This window comes from Eutrigla gurnardus, assembly GCF_963514095.1.
Source record: "Eutrigla gurnardus genome assembly, chromosome: 4".
In the NCBI taxonomy this organism is placed as follows: Eukaryota; Metazoa; Chordata; class Actinopteri; order Perciformes; family Triglidae; genus Eutrigla; species Eutrigla gurnardus.
In genome coordinates, this window is record NC_139918.1 from 31,746,353 (window position 1) to 31,766,064 (window position 19,712).

Consider the following 19,712-nt stretch of genomic DNA (forward strand, 5'->3'; position numbering starts at 1 on the left):
GCTCTCAGATTTCTTAGCCTTCAGACTGAAAGCTTTGATAAGAGTTTTGGACTGCGTGACATCGGTGTTCTTACCGAGGAGCGTTTCTTGGAGATGTCGTTGAGGTCAAGAGCATACACTGCCTCCCTGGCACCCAGCAATAGCAGGTTGAGGTCTTCTCTCAACAGCATGGTGGAGTAGTTGAACACTCCCTCCTCATGAAACAGGCGAGCGTTGTCCCCTAGAGACAGGACGCCACTGATTAACTAAGCAACCACAAGTCATTAAACCCAAGGAATCGGTGCAAAAAGGATCATATTAGCCGACGCTCTGTAACCCAGATAGCAACACTCACTGTGATAGGGCACAGATCTACGGGGGACACAATCCAGTGGCGAGTCTTCTTCCAGCGCCAAGGCCAGAGGCAGCAGCCAAAAGACACAGAGGGGCAGCAGTGGATGCATGGCTCTTTTGTTTGCTTCACAGTCACTCATACAGGGGAAAAGACAGCGAGCGGCATCTGTGACGTGATGAGGTCTGCGCTGACTGAAGGCCACTGGCCCCTTTACTGGCCCCGCTCAGCAGGCTGTCCATGAGGAGATGGATGGCATAAGAAACCCAGACGAGGAGGGCTGCAAGAGACAAGGTTGTATGAATATCCCGATCACTTCCCCTGACATCGGACGGAAGGGAAGCTTCAAATACGGACAGCGAAACCATGACAAAAAAGCAAACTACGTTCAGAAAAACATGCAAAATGCGTTAAAACAAAAGTGAGAGGAACAAAGCAAACGAGAGTAAGAGGAATAGAAAAAGGGCAGAGTGAGTTAAAGTCAGCGCGGCAGTAATTCTGTCAGTGCCATAGTGATGTTAATGCGGGCTGTGAAAGGCATTCAGCAGGGTGCAGGGACGTCAGCTCCAGCTCTCCTGCAGCACCAAACACAAGCACACAAAGAGAGATTCACAGACACACACATACGAGCAAACCTGCAAAAGATGCATGGGCCGACTATGGTGCAAGTCGATTGTGCAAAAAGTGGTGAGCTACAGGAAATAGGTGGGACTCACACACACTCATCCATGCAAACCTCCCACATCAGCAGTCACGTCTACGCAGAGGAACACTATAGGGCTTCACTTTTAATTACAGCTGTTGTGTCCTGTCCAGCAGTGTTACTACAACCTGCAGGGTGGGCGTGTCCTCATAGGTGCTTCTTCCAGAGAGAGGTGGGCTGAGATGTATTACTGATGAGCTGCGGCATGTCAGGGAATGCAGAGACACACACACACACACACACACACAGACACACACACACACAGACACACACACACACACACACACGCACACACGCACACACACACACACACACACACACACACACACACACACACACACACACAGTTTAAGTTGGTCTGATCAAGTGAGTGCAAAACAAAGAGAGTGATTTGTGAATGTTCTTGTGAGTTTGTTGTGTAAAGTTACGTTTATTACGTAAAACACAGCTTTAAGCCTTCAAACAGCGTAGAGCTCCAGCGGTTAACCGTCAACAGTTCGTTAATGACTTACCTGCGCAGCGACACGCCCAAGAGTGAACAGACTTCCTTTTAAAAAATAGTCCCCACACCTGTTTAAAGTTCCACAGTTCACTAACAGGACTTGGAACTAAGTCATACTGTGTGTAAAGTGTGTAACGAACCCGCAGACTGGACACGTTCAGTAGCGCCGCTTCCTTCCTTGGAGGCTGAAATGTTGAAACGCGGCAGCAGGTTCACGTCTTTAAAATCACCACAGGAAGAAAAAGGCGCTTCTCTCCCGACTCAGCAGCCTGGTCCGTCTCCTCTCAAAGACACAAAGGTCCGGGGATGTGGACCGGACTACTGCTGCTGCTCCGCGGGGAAGAGGACCGGACTGCCCGACTGCTGCTGCTGGGTGAAGAGGACCCGACGCTCCGGTTGGCGCGGCGGAAGGTTTCTTCTTTCAAACGTGCCGTTGAGGCGGCGTAAGACGCTGATCTCAGGTCTGATTAGTCCTCGTTGTGTGTGGTGGAGGTGGAGGGAACAGCTGATTCCGGGTGGGTGAGGCTGTGGATAAAGGCAGCTGGAGGGTGTGTAAGTGTGGCATGTTGCTTTATTTTCATTTGTTTTAAACAACAGAAACAGGAGTAACCTGGCCGCCTCGTGTGTGTTGGGGAGTCTGTCCTGCATGGGGATCCGTGGAGAGGATGATGTTTTCATTGTTCTCTTATCATCATTATAACGTTGCACCTGCACAGGAATATTCATTATGAAGCAGTAAAAGTAGAGCCCAGGCTTATGGCTCTGTGCAGCCAAATGCAACAATAACAAAAACGGCACGATATCAGCAAAAACAAGCAAACTCCTCCACAAAAGTAGTTATTGCAAACGAAAGTAGAAACGGATTGAATTGCGTTACACCTGCTGACGTGTTGTGTCCCTCCGCTCCCCAGGCCCATCAAACACACTTCGGGTCTAATGTGTGGAGATCAAGTTCCTCCATCTTTATTTTTATTTATATGATTTTCAGTTTTCACATTAAATCAAGAGAAAATACTAAATAAATAAGAAAAACAAAATGTGCAGACAAAGAACAGAAATATGTATAGTACTGATATTTCAAATTGGAGTCAGGTTTCCATTAAGTAATAAAGTAAAGTATGCCAAACAAAGACAAACATCTTTTCCCTGTTACAAAATGGAATTAGTGTAGTTTTATCATTGGAAAAGTGAAAATAATCGAATTCTTTTAAAAATATAAATAATCTAAATGTGGGTGAGATCATGTTAAATGATCTAAATAACCTCCGTGTCAAACTGAAAACTCATAGTATTGATTCATTCCAGCTTTATCTCATTTCCTCATTCCTTTTAAGAAAGCACAAGCTATCAATTCACAAGGACAAATCACATCCATGCAAAGAAAACATTTAATGCCCTCGGTAGCTGACCAACACTATTCTTTGATAGTGATCAAATAGACACAGCTCATGTACAAACATACCAGTTCATTGTAAGAGGACACACATGAGTCACTTCGTCACTTTCCTCTCACTAATCCACTGGCCAATTGAAACGCATGTTTACATTGTTAAACACCTTCAGACCTGTATTGAATTATGATTTTGATATGTCAAGGTAGAGAATGGTGTAATACTGCGATAAATCCAAAAGTCTTTTGCCAGGTTCAGTCTGCAAAGTCTTTTGTTCTTGTGTCAATACCCAAAGACTGTGTGCTGATAAGGTTTCCCTCCCTTTATTTGCCAGCCATTCCACTAGAGGGCACTCTCACATATTAAGACAATGGAGGAACAGAAATCCCCTGGAGTTTCCAGGTCTGAGCACCAGCGAGTCGTAGCACCAAACAGTAGCACAAACACAGTGAAACACTTTTAAAATAAGCACCAAAGACAGTTAGAGTTGAGTCATAAATGAGCCACGACGTGTCGTCGAATCAACAATACATTAACGGTTGCTTATCAATCACAAACAGCACTCATGAGCAGCAGGCAGAGATTGTGCAGTTTTCAGATTTCTGGCCCAGCTCCAGTGTATTCAGACGATTTGTTATTTTACAGTGTTGCATGTGATGAGTGAAGGCTCAGCTGAGACCTGAGCACGCCCGGCGTATTTGACTTTTGGAGCAGGATAAAGTGGCTCAGATCTCCAGTGTTGATCTGGGCGGTCCATGGTTTGTTGGTTCTTATCTCCAGTGTTGCAGCAGTAACATCGCAGCTCAGCACTCAGACAGGCGAGGCTCAGACGACAAGACATCAGGCTGCTTTTCTGATGCATTTTTTTTTTAGCTGCCAGTTATATTGATTCAGTATTTTCAAAGAAGTCATCTGTTGTGGCACTATTCGTCTTCGCTCTGTGGCAGTTTTATAAACAGCTTTATGCAAGTGGACAAAGAAGTCGTGGATTGTTACCACAACCGAGGCAGGCAGAGGTTTTATGAGGTTTTATGAACCTAATCCAGTGTATACGAGCCAGTCTTGCTCTTAAGGAGCTAAGTCCATTTAACCATCGAAGTCTCCCTACAGGAAGGTGGGATGTTGTAGTCCCTTTGTCTTCCACCTAGAAGGCACAGGATGAATACATAGCTGCGGTGAGGAGGGGTTTGGCACTGAAGCTTGAGTGTGCTGTGACAGGAGCTTGTTCCTCTTTGATGGAATCACTCCTGACTGGCTCGCCTCTTCTCCAGCTTCATTTTGAGTTCCTCATTGAGTGCTGTGGAAACACACGTCACGTTAGCACTGTTTTATTTAACCCGGGATGGACTGCAGCAGGGGAGAACTGCCTGGCCTACTCACACTGTGTAAGCGGTGAGGGAGAGAGGATGAGTCGTCTCATCGGGTTGGTGGGTGAGGCCGGCACTGCTGAGGTCAGGATACGGCGGTCGGGGGCCGGAGACCTGGACAGGGGGCTGCCGGGCCAACGATCTGCAGCAGAATAAAAGCAGTGATCATTAAACCGGTCCGTCTGCGACGTCCTGCATGTGGTTGTCGTGGTAACGAGACAAACCCTGTTTTGGAGGAAGGGCGGGGGCCTTTGGGAGGGGGCTGGAGGGGGCAGTGTGCAGGATCCTTTCTCCGTTCTCATCATTGGCAGACACGTATGCTGGTGACACAAACAGATTTTAACGTGGGCAGCCTCGAAGAGAGCATGAGTTAGAATACAGTATGTGTGACTGCGTGGTCGCCTCACTGATATTCTCTTCGTAAGGCTCCTCCAGGAGGAAGGGCTGTAGCGTCCCCGCTGTCTTCTCCACCAGAGCGTCGATGACCTCGTGAAGCGTAGCACAGGGAATCTGGAAGAGGGAATCTGTTATACGCCTGAAGCTGCCGCTTGTAACTGCTTGTTTATATCCAGTCTGAGACATTCCTGATTGTCGTCATCTCAAAGCATTAGTCAAATTTACCAAAAGAGTTGTTGCCATGTCCATAAAGAGCCCTTTAGAAAACACATGAATATATGTGAAAGTACTAGTTGTATTTACTTCAGACATGGTGTTTAAATCTGACAGCAAATAAGACAGAGAGCCGTTTGGAGATTTGCAGACTTCCCACTTAACAGATCTGTTATGTGTTTTCTGTATTTTCAGATATTTAACCCAGTGATAGTGATGCATCCATCCAATATGCCAGATTTGTATTCTGTACCAATACAATGTAGCACAGCAGGTATTGGCCGTGATGTGACTGATCCAAATTAAAACCTGTTTCTCTAACAGTGGTATAAGTTAGGTATAATTATTAGTATAAAAGTATGTGTTATTGCAACCAGTCACGAGCTGTGCCCAAGTTTTCAGTGCAGAATATGGATTATAAATCTGGAACAACAGAGCACTGATATCCGATCAGTGCACGGTATCGGCATGTACCTTGAATTAAAGTCTTACTATTTGAATCGGTGGTGAACAAGTTGGATCGATGCATCCCTAACCTGAGGCTTAAAAACACAGTAATACTACATTAAAAAGTAAATACAACATTTAGATGGAATAATTAAGCTCAAGAAATGTCTAAAGGTGAAAGGGCATCTGCAGGTATTCAAACACTCACAGGATTTTCTACATCTATGATGTAACCACCTTGGTCCCTCTGAGTCACTCGGTAATGTCTGAACACTGACCTGAAGCAAAAGAGACGGGAGACGTGATGCAGCGTAACGATTTGCAGTGAATGTTGTGTCTACCTATCATTTGTAGCTCAGGTGTTCAAAGCGTTTACCCATTGAGGTCCTGCCTAGTAGTGACAGCCAATGAGCATCCGTCTCTGCCCGGACGGAGCAGCATGTTGCCACAGTCTGGGTGTCTCTCTAAAAGGACTTCAGCCTCCGTCCGAGACACCGGCCGAAAACACCTGCGTGCCACACACACACATTAATAACAATAATGACATAGTCACACACACACACACTGGAAGGTACTGTAGCCACGGTGCATGGAGAACATGGAGAACTCACGGTGGGATCTCTCCGACTAAAGGCACAGAGAGGGGCGAGGGGGGGGCGCGTGTGGGAGTGCGAGTTCTCCGCCTGGACCTCTCTTTGTCCACCACCTCCTTCAGCATCTGCAGCTGGCCCGGCAGCAACGTGAGACAGGAGGGCACATTCAGCTGCGATTGGACAGGAGGGGAGACAAATTACGTTTTCAGGCAGCACAAGAGTTATGAAGATTGATGCAGGGGTCCAAAAAGATGGATATTTACGTCGACGACGGAGTAGAGGAAACCTTTCCACAGCTCCCTTGATTCCAAGTTGGGTGCCTGGAAAGAGACAGCAGTGCTGTTACAAGTTGTTGAAAATAGTGTTTTAGTGTGTGTGTGTGTGTGTGTGTGTGTGTGTGTGTGTGTGTGTGTGTGTGTGTGTGTGTGTGTTACTGTGAGTGTGTGTGTGTGTGTGTGTTACTGTGAGTTTGGTCTCTCCATCCTTCATTCGTAGGATGAGCCTGGCTGCCTCCAGGTTTCTGTCCCGGCTGCAGTCGTCCTTCAGGGACACAAACCCGCCGAGGTCCAGCTTCTCCACATACTGCATCACACAGAAATATGTTTCAGTATCCGCGTGCTACAGTGTACGACCGACAACATGTCTGCAACTTACATGACTGTCCTTAGCATTGTTGAAGAAATACAAAGAATTCCCACAAAGACAGGTCCACAGTCGCTTGGATGCCTGTCACACACACAGAAAAAAAGATGTGCAATAAGAAGACACACTGCTGTGTGTGTGTGTGTGTGTGTGTGTGTGTGTGTGTAATGGATATTTCCCTTTTTATCACCCCCAATGTCCAGTCCCTAGAGATGAATAGGAAGTGAGTCCCAGCTGCTGTCAATCTGTGACCATGAATCAGTGCACCTGAGCCTGGCTCACATTACTGGTCTATATTGCATTAACATTAGCCTAATGAGAGGCTGGGCCAGGGGAGGGGGGGGGATTAATTCTGTATTTGTGACATTATGTATAAATAAAAAACATGCAAATCAGTTATTCAGGAATATTGTCAATTTCCCTTCATGCAACTGTGAATTTGAGGTATTGCAGATGCACTGCAGGGATCAGGCTGTCGAAGCAATATGTCAAAATAAAGAGTCAGCATTGAATTATGGATGATGAACATGCTTGGCAGACATACACACTGGAGCCTATGTGACACACAGATGCCTAGTTATTAAGAGAGAGCCCCAAAAACCGATTAAGTTATGCGGTTTTAAATGCCATGCAATGTTTTGACACCAGTCCGGGTTTCCAGTCTCACGCCGTGATGCGTTCATGAATCGTTGCCGGTCCCATTCCCGGGAGAATCTGATCTAGAGGAGCCCAACAAACCCGATCCGCTATGTGAACCAGCACCAGTGTCCAGCCTCGCCCAGTCTAACACAATGAGGAAGTTGACAGCTCACTGGGAATGGTGGGGGATCATCAGCCGGTGGGGGATCTCACACACACACACACACACTGACCACCGCTATCTCCTCAGCATGCTCTGGAAACAACATGGCACTGGACCGGGGCGCGCCTACCTTTTCCTTCGGTCCTCGCTTCTCCAGGTATCCCTCGTAGTAGCAGGGCGGGAGCTGCACCCGGGGTCCCCCGGGCCCGGAGCGCTGCCTGACGGGTGCAGCCGCCATGAGTGTCGCTGGCTGGGCACCGACTGAGGACAAAGGGGCGCTGGGTAATTCGGGGAGTGACACGCCTTCCCCGACGAGATAGCGCCGTGGCAATAATCCAACAGCTGGCTGGTGGAGCTGCGCCGTGTGGGGTCACGCAGATTAGACCGGGACGGTGGAGGATAGACGTCGGAAGTCTGGAGGCGTTTATTGAGCAAAAAATGAGAAGTTGTGCAAATGTCAACAGATAGGTTCAAATAGAAATCAGGTGCGTGTAGAATCATAAATAATCCTATGCCTCTGTAATATTTCCTCCATCAGTGTTCTTTATCACCACATTGTTTGTCTTATTTAACGGTTATTCAGTTGCAGGACTATAAAAACACACTGAGGCCAAATTACTTCATACTCCTTTTAATAAGCGAATGCAGCAGCCATTGCCCTTTACACAGTAACAAACATACAATACACAAGTGGTTACACTCAGTACAGAGGTAATCCACATATCCTAAAAATAATCCAGGATAATCCCACTTTTAGCCTCCCCACTGTGTCATATTCACAATAAGGCACTGCGTATAGCACACATGCAAAGCAGTTACATTTTTACACAGAAAACTCCTTTAAGACGTGCATAATAAAATAAAGCTCTAAAGACTGATAATACTTCATCAATATTGCATAGTTGAGACACTCATGGTTACAGATTCAATACGAGCCTTCACAGAATGTAGTGTTGCAATAAATGTCAGCTGCAGCGTTAAGACAACCATTTAAGATGGGACAGCAACAGCACACAAATATTGATCCAGCCCCTTTGTACCCCAACATTATTCATCATATAAAAGCTGCATAACAGCTCAACCTGAACCCCTGAACTCTGGGCTTCTGATTTAGTGTAATGAGGCATGTAAACCAACACCTGAACCACACAGTTGCTACTCAGCACAGCAGAAGACCCTGGGCTTCTCCTGAATAGGAAAAAGATAGAAGACATATATTAAGAGGCACATGCTACCATAACAATGGGGAGATTATTCCAGGAGTGGACCAGGAGACTCCAGAGGCACCATAGGATTGGGATGAGGCAGATAATGAGAAAGGGGGCAGGGGTACGGGGGCAGGTGGTGAATAAAGACCAGTGGGGGTAGGGAGGGCATAATCCACTGCTGTGAGCCCTACCCTCCTGAAAAGGCCTGTCTGTTCCACTCTCACTTTAAACAGAGACGGGAGAGATGAGTCGGGCGGGGGGCGGACTAACAAGGGGATCATGACGAGAGGAGAAAGTTGGTATTTTAGTGAACAGCACAAACCCTCACAGTTCACAGTCCGCTTTAAAAGACTTAATTGAAACTGAAACCAGCTATTGTGCACAGGCCTTCCTCATTATGATTAAATTATGTACACAATAGTTTGGAGATAGTTATGGAGCATTTTGTGTCAGGTTTGGTGCAGGGTGTCGGCCTGAAACATGAGGCAGGTACAAAAACACATCAGGTTCATTTCCATGCTCCAAATTATAGGTTAGAGTACAAAAGCCAAGCTGAGCACAGCACTATGGGGGGAAACAAATCTCAGACTGAAATTCATTGACAAACGGTTTGCTTTAAAGCCCACAAAACCTTGTGAGCGACACTGCCGGCAGTATCAATGCAGGCTGAGAAAGAGAGGAACTGAAGGACGCTTATGGCTTTGGTGTAACGCTGAAACATATCCAGGGTGGGGGAGAATCATGTTGCATTGTTGTGGGTTACACCGGTGAAAACAAAGGCTGCTGTTCTGCTTTAAAACCTGATGTTTGCATCTGAAGCACGGTTCTAGATTTTGCAGCAGTTTTGAACAAAGGGGGCTGTAGGAAACTATTTTTCCTTTTAATGACAAACGGCAGTCTCATCCAAAGTGGGAATCAGCTCTAAGTAAAGAGAGTCAAGTGCTGTGAGAAACATTGGAAGGGCTGTAGGTTAATTAAATAATTGACAATGTAGTAACAATTAGTGTAATACAGATGATACAAATAAACATATTTATGTACACCCCTAAACTCGTTGGAATTAACTATAAAGGAACTTTTTTGGTCTCAAATAATCTGCAAATGTATTAAAAACTGCCCCAGAGTTTCCCTGATCAACAGTGGTGTGAATACGTGGGGAAAAACAACATTTAATATAGCAGTCCGTCAATGTCACCTGCTGACGGGGTCTAGCTATTTGGAAGAGAGAAAAAAACAAAACCAAAAACAGTAAAACAAAGTCAGTTCCACTCAAACCAGTAGCTAAGATGATCTCTAGAACCACCAGATGGCAGTGGAGGATAGTCTCAAACATCGACAGAAGGCAGCCAGTCCTCCATGTTGGCTCAAACTAGTCCATGAAGACAACAGTACTAAAGCCTGAAGGCACAGGAGTGAACATTGGGAGTGTAGAAAAGAGTTCAGAAGAACACACACATGTACATATGTGTGTGTGGTACCAATTTGAACAATACATAGAACAAAAAAAAGTCCACCTTGTGAATATGAAATAGGTTAAGAATATAAGAATAAAGTAGTTGTACTTCTTAGTGTTGTGGATACTGAACATGTCATTACAGATGTCATTCTCTCTTGGTTTTCATCCGGTGATAGAGGTGTAGCGTACAAAGTGCATAGAGAATTAATGTAAATACTTGGGTTATGGTGAATTCACCCAAACATTACGGCACCGCTTTTCTGACTGACCATCCCTCCATCCTTACTTTTAAAAATCCATTAACTCCATTAACGATTAAAAAAAAAAAAAAATCTTTCCTCAAATAACGCATGGGTACAAATAAGGTCCCTGTCTTGAGATAGTTACCCTTTGATTAAAATAAAGAAAAGATATCTGTTGGTTACTGAGAGTTGATAATCCACTACCAACCCCTCTTTGCATACTCTCCGTCTTGCCGTTCCTCTCTTGCCTTTCCCGTTTTCAGTGTTGCAGAGGCACCACCACTTCAACATAGTTGTTGGGGAAGTATCCGGTTTTGCCGCGAATGGATCCCTCGAACCAGTTCTCATCGATTTGATTGACCAAGGTGATGATGTCTCCCTCGTGGAATCCCAACTCTCCTTCGTTCTCCGGCTCAAAGTCATACAGGGCTTTACAGCATGGCTCGGCTGCAGAGAAAGACACACAGAGTAGAGCGATGGAAGGACGTCAAAGAACCGTCATTTGGTGAAAAGAGTAGTTGGTCATTTCTTTTCAATACGATTAGTATAACCTGTATCACCAGCATGTGTTCCAATAGGAAAAGGCAGCCATTCAGATAGGATATGTTTATAAATTAGTCATCAGTTTGGTAAGGGAGAATTTTGAACCTCAAGATCAAGTCAATGCACTGACACGTCACATAGCTTAACTATTTCATTTCAAACTTAATGACCATGTTCAAGATTTAGGCCAAGACATTACCTGTTTGACTCAAGAGGTGAATGCTATTAGATGCACCTCCTGACTATTTCTGTGCACTGAACCATGTGGCATGTAGTGATTTATCCCGAGGTTCAGGAGCATCATCAGTTAGTGGACAGGAAGACACGCAGATACATACAATTCAGCAAAACCATGACTGCAGGTTAGAAAATGTATTTATTATTGTTAGGTTTGGTACTTTGATTAAAAACGCCACAGTCACTGACCACAAACACAAAGCTGGAGTGTGGTTTGCTGACATCATGTGTATATGCAGCCTCAAACAGAGTAATATTCCAACAAGCCCGGTCTTGGTCTGTATCTGACAGACGGCACACAGTAGACCATGTTAGTCCGATACTTTTCCATCACACCAAAATGCATACACCTCTCTGCCACACAGCTGTGCACCAGAGTGAGTTCAGGTAGCAAAACGTTCTAGTTCTGTGCAAGTGACACGTTATCTCCCTGTCCCACTCACGCGGCCTGCTCCGGGTGGAGGTTCTTTTGAAGGATGGACCTGGATATTGTTCTGGGGCTGGTTAATGTCACAGAAGGAAAGACACATCAGTTTTAAGAATGAGACTGACTTGCACACATGCCTCCTTGGTAGGAGGCCTTGCAGATACACACACACACACATCCTCACAGACGTTCAGTTCAAGCCCACTCTTAGAAAATACACAAAAGGAAGTTTACCGGCAGAGTAAGCTGGAGGGGTTGTTGCAGCTGGTGTGTATCCTCCGTTAGAGCTTTCTACCTCTCCATAGTCATAGACTGGTTTGGGTTTAGGTGTGTATTCACGCCTTGGACGAGACTGAGCGTCATTCACCCTGCACACAATCACAGTAAAGTCATCATTCTCAGTAGCACTACAAGGAGACGATACTTGGTATAGATCGTCCTTACAGCAGCAAGGAAAGCCATGACTAGAAGGTGGTTTAAACCCGACTCTCCTAAACAGGAAAGATTGACTTATGCGTTAGGTTTGAGGGAAGATGTGTAGCAAAGAGATGGCAGAAGTGGGAACTTTACAACACTGGCTCACAGCTAGTGCTCATTTAAATGTAAGGCAGCCATTTGAAATTAGCTTAATTTTATTGTTGTGGCTACCATCGGGTTTTATCACAGGCTCTGTTTGTGTGTATTTGTTATTTCTAAAGTGTCACAAAACAAATCTACTTTATAAAATGCAAATATACAAAACCCACGATAATTATCTATATTGTTAAGTTGATAAAAAAAAGTGATTTGTGCTCGGAATCAGCCGTCACGTTACATTCACTACTTGTAATGCGATGGTGAGAATAAAATATGCATTGCTGAATCTTCCCTCGTCATGAGCCAGCGGACTCAGCCTCAACATCCAGAAGTCATGCCGTCATCACAAACAGTCATGGCACTGACCTTTCCTTCAGTTTGTCCGAAAGCCCCTCCAGGACCTGCGAGACCTGTCTGTGGTAGTCCAGCAGAGACTCCACAAAAGAAGACAGTTGACTCACCTGCTCCACCTGCACACAAAAACCATTTAAGGACGAGACCAAACACAGAAAAGCAGTGGTGCTTCAGAGCATACCTGACTGGTTAATCGACCACATTCCTGCCTCTCATCATTCCATTTGTATAATAACTTCACTCTGGAAAAACCTCACAATGGCAGGACAGTAAACAACAAGCAAAACGGGTTTGACAAGCTCACACTACTGCAGATCAGTGTGGACATGTCACCTGACAAATACTGTATTTAAAGAAGTAACAGGTGACTTCCTAGCTGAGAAGATGTGAGCAGCAAATAACATACAATTCCAATGCAAGTTGAAACACAGACACTAGCCAGAATGAATATTAACAGGTACTCGATAGGCATGTTGAGAAAAACTATACCTTTTATAGTTTGTTGGCTTCCATGTCTCATATCGTACTAATGGTGATAATCTAGGGTTATTTTTTTCTTATTCTCTCTCTAACTAGTTCTTGTTTTGGCACAGAGGAGATACCATGGGACCTTATGTTAACTCCACTAATCTATTAAGTTTAGAATCTAATCTATTAAACCACCCATTTAGTGAATTACTGGTCAACTAAATCAACCAGTAGTTACAATATAGTGACTGCAGTATTGTATAAATAAGTCCAGTAGGTTTCAATGTGCAGAAGTGTACAAGATTAGTCTACAGGTGACTCACGTCTGTCTCCAGGAGGTTGTGCATGGAGACCTCAGCCATCTCTTTGGACTCGTGGAACTTCTCTAGAGACTGCCTGATCTCTTCATCTTGGATTTTACCTTGACGTTTCTTTTTATAATCATAGTCGAGGCGGCGGCCCTCCAGCTTCTTCAGGTGGAACTGAGGAGGCGAAAGAGTTGTGATTCACACATGATATTATATGAATATCCAAGTATTTTCAATTGTTTATGATTGTCATTTTCATGTAATGTCATTGGACAGTAAATATGTTTTCATATTATTCTAGCTGACACAGTGACTGCAGGGCTCATTAGTCAATGCCTAGCCTGTACGTGGTGCAGCATACTACCTCTTTCATTTTACCTGAATGTCTTTGATATCCTTGTCAGCGACCGCCTGCAGTGGGTCAATAAAGTTCTGCTTCACATCAATATCCAGCGAGTCCTTGACCTCACCCATCCTTTTCATTGACTCTCCAATGTCTGTTAGAGCCCCACCTGCAGTAAAACACGAACATGCAAAATACCAGCATCAGGGAGTGTGGGACATTGTGAGGCATGTCAATAACAATCATTGGTTATAGGTAGAAATATACCATAACCACAAACGTGTTGCTCTTCCTCAAACTGCCCACACTGTTCTTACCAAAGTTGGTTTCCTCGCCCATATCCCGTCCGTACTTCATCATGCACTCCCCCAGGAGGCCCTCAGGCTGGGGATAGCCCGGACTGTTGACCTGTCCACGCATTTTGGACACCGTGTTGAGCATGGAAAGCTTAGCTCTCGTTGCCGGGTTGGGTTGGAGGTACTCTGATGTTTTATTGAGGACTTCCACCACTGCTTTGCTGGTAATATCTGCTCTCTGGTGGTACAGTTTAGAGAAAGCTAATCATTTATATGTGCTTGGATATAACGAGTTGTATGCCTTTGAGAGCGTTTAATTTAGTCGCTCAACTTTCAGTGAAACAAAAGAACATGTTATTTTAGGTTTAGTAATGATATATTTATTAAAATGTATGTTACCCTCTCAAGGTCCTTGAAGTCTTCATCCAGTTTGGTTCCCTCTGCACCTCCAACCTTCTCACTCACCAGCTGTGAACACACAGTTACGAAGCTGATGGATGAACATGCCACAACAAGGACGAGTCAACAGGGTGACAACTTGAACTGGACCTTCACAACTGCACTGCTAACTATTTCCAAACTTTAATAGATATTTAACTATGTCTCCTATTTTATGTATTTCCAGGTCTGAAACACAATTCTGAGACATACCCATGTTTTCGGTCAGTGGAGGAACCTCAAGTCTGCATGACTTTTCTCCCTTCCATAAGGACTTCTACGAAGCTTTTCTCTTTTTTCCATCAGTTCAGCACACATTGCATTTCCCTGCACCACAACCACATTCATGGATACATTTACTAAACTTACACACACTAACTTCATCTTCTCAATTCATATCCTGACTCACACATGGCACATACATTTCTAAAATCCAGTTGGCTGGCAGGCCAGACAGAGACTCATTGTGTGTGTTTTCTCATTTGCTTCAACTCTGCGCAGCTGCTCGGCACCACACTGCACATAAACCTCTACGACCAGATGGATCAATCTCTCGGTAATACAATACACAGGCTTGGTTAAGTCATTTTGTAGAAAATAGCCAGTGATTCTAAGTGCTGATCGCTAATTGATTCATCGGATATAATTCAGCTCCACATGTTCCCTAATTATACAGTCTCATAAACAGCAGTTAAATTGCAATTAAGGATTTTTTTGGTACCAGATGTGAACTTGTTTTGGCATGTAGATGTGTGAAATCCAAAACACAAACACTAACCATCCATCTGGCTTCATAATTGCCAACACAGGCCTTTTGTCCTCCATGACTAATAAACTTGTCCATCTATCTAACCTTTAACAGTTTGCTTTAGATTATTTATAGTACATTTTGTTCCATAAAAGAAGGGAGAATGTGGGTTTAGTCTTGTTGGTCAGTGTGAAAAACAAGATAAATAACATGATATGGAATATAATGAAACGGTACAATGTCACCTATACATGTTAGCATCGTAACCGACAATTCGGCTAAGCCCTGATTGAATCAAGGGTAGTTTTATGGCGGGATGCCGTGCAGCTTCTCAGGCAACTTGGAGACTGAGAGACAGCTTTACAGTATATTCCAATGGTTTTCATTGGTAGTTGGCCTTCACCACTGTACTGTGGTGTTGTCTTGGGATACAAGCTTTTTGTGCACCTCGTTATTGTAGCGTTACTGTCAATGCAATGACTGAATCTGTGTCTACTGGATGACTCAAGAAGCTGGTTTGGGCAGCGTATTCACATAACTAGGATTCCAATACACACCCACTGAGAAAAGAGGCTTCACCTGCATGCCACGTTATGTTAAGCCAAAGCAGGGACCTGTTTCAAGGCAGGTGTCATCAAAACACAGCACCGGTTTCGCCGCCCGTCTCTCGTTGAGCTTCATGTTTATGGTGGCAGGTTTAACTTTTTTTGGGTCACAAAAAGTACATTTCTTTCAGAGTGGAAATTAGTGCAATTTGAATTCAGAAGCTCAACACAAACTGGTCAATAAATCCCAAGATTTCCAGACTACTACGAATGTCTGTACACAATCCGTCACTCACACGTGCATCAAGTCACTTCCAATCAAGTAGATATTTTACTTGCTTCGCTAAACTTCCGTATCCATCTGGCATCGCAATAACTTCTGCTTTCAGTTTGATGTTGATGCTACATCTGTCACACTGACATTGTAAAAAGAAGATTGGTGTTATATATGCTCAGCTATGGAAACAGCATCAACCAAATTTAAGAACAAGAGCATGGGCTAGCATGATCTATGATAGTAAATCTCAGTGGCTTTATGAATCCTGTACATAGGTTATACATCTTTGACTTCATGTCATCATGACTTTCATAAATCAGAATATAGGTGTGGAAATACACATTAAATCTGCTAGATATGACTCAAAGGTCAGCTGGGTGCTGTTGTTTGAATAGGACACTCACGGCTGGGAGATGACAGTAAACATGTGTTGTGTAACTGAGCTATAGTGTCACAACAACACATTATCTAATTGGTCTTGAGACAAGTGTTTGGAAACATGTGTAATCAAACACGTTAGAGACAGCAAACACTTTGGGCTATTGACGCGTGATCCAGGTATCTATCTGCTGCCGAACATGACAGCAAACAACATGAGGGAAGAGAGCACCGAGGTCAAACCAGAAACTCCTCTTCTCAAAGACTTCAGCCATCTGAATACTTGCTTTGACGTTCGCCAAACTCAGGGACACAACCAACGTCACGTGGAAAAACACATGGCTGCAAACTCTCTAAATTAAGTTAGTCAAGGCAAAGCCTGCCATCAGCTCATGTTTAAGTTAGTTAGTCGGTGCAAAGCCTGCCATCAGCTCACGTTTAAGTTAGTCAGTCAGGGTAAAGCCTGCCATCAGCTCATGTTTAAGTTACTTAGTCAGGGTAAAGCCTGCCATCAGCTCACGTTTAAGTTACTTAGTCAGGGCAAAGCCTGCCATCAGCTCATGTTTAAGTTAGTTAGTCGGTGCAAAGCCTGCCATCAGCTCACGTTTAAGTTAGTCAGTCAGGGTAAAGCCTGCCATCAGCTCACGTTTAAGTTACTTAGTCAGGGCAAAGCCTGCCATCAGCTCATGTTTAAGTTAGTCAGGGTAAAGCCTGCCATCAGCTCATGTTTAAGTTAGTCAGGGTAAAGCCTGCCATCAGCTCATGTTTAAGTTAGTCAGTCAGGGCAAAGCCTGCCATCAGCTCATGTTTAAGTTAGTCAGTCAGGGTAAAGCCTGCCATCAGCTCATGTTTAAGTTAGTTAGTCAGGGCAAAGCCTGCCATCAGCTCATGTTTAAGTTAGTTAGTCAGGGTAAAGCCTGCCATCAGCTCATGTTTAAGTTAGTCAGTCAGGGTAAAGCCTGCCATCAGCTCATGTTTAAGTTAGTTAGTCAGGGCAAAGCCTGCCATCAGCTCATGTTTAAGTTAGTCAGTCAGGGTAAAGCCTGCCATCAGCTCATGTTTAAGTTAGTCAGTCAGGGCAAAGCCTGCCATCAGCTCATGTTTAAGTTAGTCAGTCAGGGTAAAGCCTGCCATCAGCTCATGTTTAAGTTAGTCAGTCAGGGTAAAGCCTGCCATCAGCTCATGTTTAAGTTAGTTAGTCAGGGCAAAGCCTGCCATCAGCTCATGTTTAAGTTAGTCAGTCAGGGTAAAGCCTGCCATCAGCTCATGTTTAAGTTAGTCAGTCAGGGCAAAGCCTGCCATCAGCTCATGTTTAAGTTAGTCAGTCAGGGTAAAGCCTGCCATCAGCTCATGTTTAAGTTAGTCAGTCAGGGTAAAGCCTGCCATCAGCTCATGTTTAAGTTAGTTAGTCAGGGCAAAGCCTGCCATCAGCTCATGTTTAAGTTAGTCAGGGTAAAGCCTGCCATCAGCTCATGTTTAAGTTAGTTACTCAAGGCAAAGCCTGCTATCAGCTCATGTTTAAGTTAGTCAGTCAGGGTAAAGCCTGCCATCAGCTCATGTTTAAGTTAGTCAGTCAGGGTAAAGCCTGCCATCAGCTCATGTTTAAGTTAGTTAGTCAGGGTAAAGCCTGCCATCAGCTCATGTTTAAGTTAGTCAGTCAGGGTAAAGCCTGCCATCAGCTCATGTTTAAGTTAGTTAGTCAAGGCAAAGCCTGCTATCAGCTCATGTTTAAGTTAGTTAGTCAGGGTAAAGCCTGCCATCAGCTCACGTTTAAGTTAGTTAGTCAGGGTAAAGCCTGCCTGCAGCTCACGTTTAAGTTAGTTAGTCGGGGCAAAGCCTGCCATCAGTTCATGTTTAAGTTAGTCAGGGTAAAGCCTGCCATCAGCTCACGTTTAAGTTAGTCAGGGTAAAGCCTGCCATCAGCTCACGTTTAAGTTAGTTAGTTAGTCAGGGTAAAGCCTGCCATCAGCTCATGTTTAAGTTAGTTAGTCAGGGCAAAGCCTGCCATCAGCTCATGTTTAAGTTAGTCAGGGCAAAGCCTGCCATCAGCTCATGTTTAAGTTAGTCAGGGTAAAGCCTGCCATCAGCTCACGTTTAAGTTAGTTAGTCAGGGTAAAGCCTGCCTGCAGCTCATGTTTAAGTTAGTTAGTCAGGGTAAAGCCTGCCATCAGCTCATGTTTAAGTTAGTTAGTCAAGGCAAAGCCTGCCATCAGCTCATGTTTAAGTTAGTTAGTCAGGGTAAAGCCTGCCATCAGCTCATGTTTAAGTTAGTTAGTCAGGGTAAAGCCTGCCATCAGCTCATGTTTAAGTTAGTCAGGGTAAAGCCTGCCATCAGCTCATGTTTAAGTTAGTTAGTCAGGGCAAAGCCTGCCATCAGCTCATGTTTAAGTTAGTCAGGGCAAAGCCTGCCATCAGCTCATGTTTAAGTTAGTCAGGGTAAAGCCTGCCATCAGCTCATGTTTAAGTTAGTCAGGGCAAAGCCTGCCATCAGCTCACGTTTAAGTTAGTTAGTCAGGGTAAAGCCTGCCATCAGCTCATGTTTAAGTTAGTTAGTCAGGGTAAAGCCTGCCTGCAGCTCACGTTTAAGTTAGTTAGTCAGGGTAAAGCCTGCCATCAGCTCATGTTTAAGTTAGTCAGGGTAAAGCCTGCCATCAGCTCATGTTTAAGTTAGTCGGGTAACGTTGCTAACTGTCTGGTTTGCGTTAGCTAACGCCGTCGTAGAGTCGATGTTAACTTAACGCCGACTTTGAGCCACAACACACTTGTTGTTGAAGCTTTTGAAAACAATAAAGTTAGTCTTATACGTTTCATACCTCTAACATCAGTGTTTAGCCGACATATTGTGTCTCGTCATAAACGTTAGCAGTTTCCCACTTTGGTTACCTAGCTGTTAGCTTGAAGCTAGCGTAAACTCGCGTTAAAATAAAGGAAGTAGCTCGGGTCAGCTAGCTACCTGCGTTTACCTGGCTGGCTTTGTAAAACTGCTTCTTAAATCCTGCGACGGACATCGTGAGCGCTGCACCCGGACCTCGACGGGGAAACGCGGGTGAAAGGAGCCGAGTTGCTGTGAGTTTACAACGGCAGCCGAGCAACACGTCTAGCAACGTTGCACCGGGGATGTGGAACTTGCAACCACAACGTCCGTGTTCATGTGGGAGGATCCTGAGGGATCAAGTGGGTCACACACGAATCTCGCACCCAAACATCTTTCTTTCTCTGCAGAATAACGCAATAAATGGTTTGCTGGCTTTGACTTACCGGAGAGAGACGTGCATTTACTATAAAACATGCATTTACTGTGGACAGCATAACGTATATAAGTAAAGGTTTGTTAGTTATTCATGTTGATGTAGGCTGCAACTAATTAACAGTCATTTCATTTTCGTTTAGTTTGACTTTTATTCTCTTGAGTTTATTCGTAGGCCAACTTCCGAAAGTTGTCACTGTCAGAAACCTGATCAAAATAATGACTTGGCATCTC

General features: G+C 44.5%; 3 protein-coding genes across 7 annotated transcripts in view; all 3 read right to left on the bottom strand.

Annotated features, from left to right (window-relative positions):
* Nucleotides 1-1,939, bottom strand: part of sema4e (semaphorin 4e) — a 6,574-nt gene extending 4,635 nt beyond the window's left edge. The window contains exons 1-4 of one of the 4 annotated variants that reach the window (XM_084007056.1): nt 1,677-1,939; nt 1,163-1,232; nt 335-611; nt 75-220 (exon numbers count right to left, since the gene is read on the bottom strand). In XM_084007056.1, the coding sequence (XP_083863182.1) occupies nt 75-220; nt 335-473 (285 nt within the window). In that variant the 5' untranslated portion in view covers nt 474-611; nt 1,163-1,232; nt 1,677-1,939. Of the gene's footprint in view, nt 1-74; nt 221-334; nt 955-1,162; nt 1,354-1,676 lie in introns of those variants that run through there. The other 3 variants (XM_084007058.1, XM_084007059.1, XM_084007057.1) reach the window with 3 other exon arrangements.
* Nucleotides 1,940-2,471: 532 nt separating this feature from the next.
* stap2a (signal transducing adaptor family member 2a) lies at nt 2,472-7,786 on the bottom strand. The gene is made up of 11 exons (XM_084007423.1): nt 7,518-7,786; nt 6,598-6,669; nt 6,406-6,525; nt 6,207-6,263; nt 5,962-6,113; nt 5,727-5,858; nt 5,559-5,628; nt 4,702-4,804; nt 4,519-4,614; nt 4,308-4,436; nt 2,472-4,224 (listed from the first exon to the last, which is right to left on the bottom strand). Exons 1-11 carry the CDS (start codon nt 7,623-7,625, stop codon nt 4,169-4,171), a joined length of 1,095 nt encoding a protein of 364 aa, XP_083863549.1. The 5' UTR covers nt 7,626-7,786; the 3' UTR covers nt 2,472-4,168.
* A 216-nt stretch (nt 7,787-8,002) lies between these two features.
* LOC311013037 (endophilin-A2-like) lies at nt 8,003-19,373 on the bottom strand. 2 transcript variants are annotated; one of them, XM_084008918.1, is made up of 9 exons: nt 19,195-19,373; nt 14,245-14,313; nt 13,867-14,083; nt 13,585-13,718; nt 13,222-13,380; nt 12,443-12,546; nt 11,735-11,868; nt 11,517-11,573; nt 8,003-10,740 (listed from the first exon to the last, which is right to left on the bottom strand). In XM_084008918.1, the coding sequence occupies exons 1-9, from the start codon at nt 19,237-19,239 to the stop codon at nt 10,553-10,555; spliced, it is 1,107 nt and encodes a 368-aa protein (XP_083865044.1). In that variant the 5' UTR covers nt 19,240-19,373; the 3' UTR covers nt 8,003-10,552. The 2 variants fall into 2 exon arrangements, with proteins under 2 accessions (XP_083865044.1, XP_083865045.1); XM_084008919.1 differs by lacking the exon at nt 11,517-11,573 and having other exon boundaries at nt 19,195-19,372.
* Between the last annotated feature and the right edge of the window lie 339 nt (nt 19,374-19,712).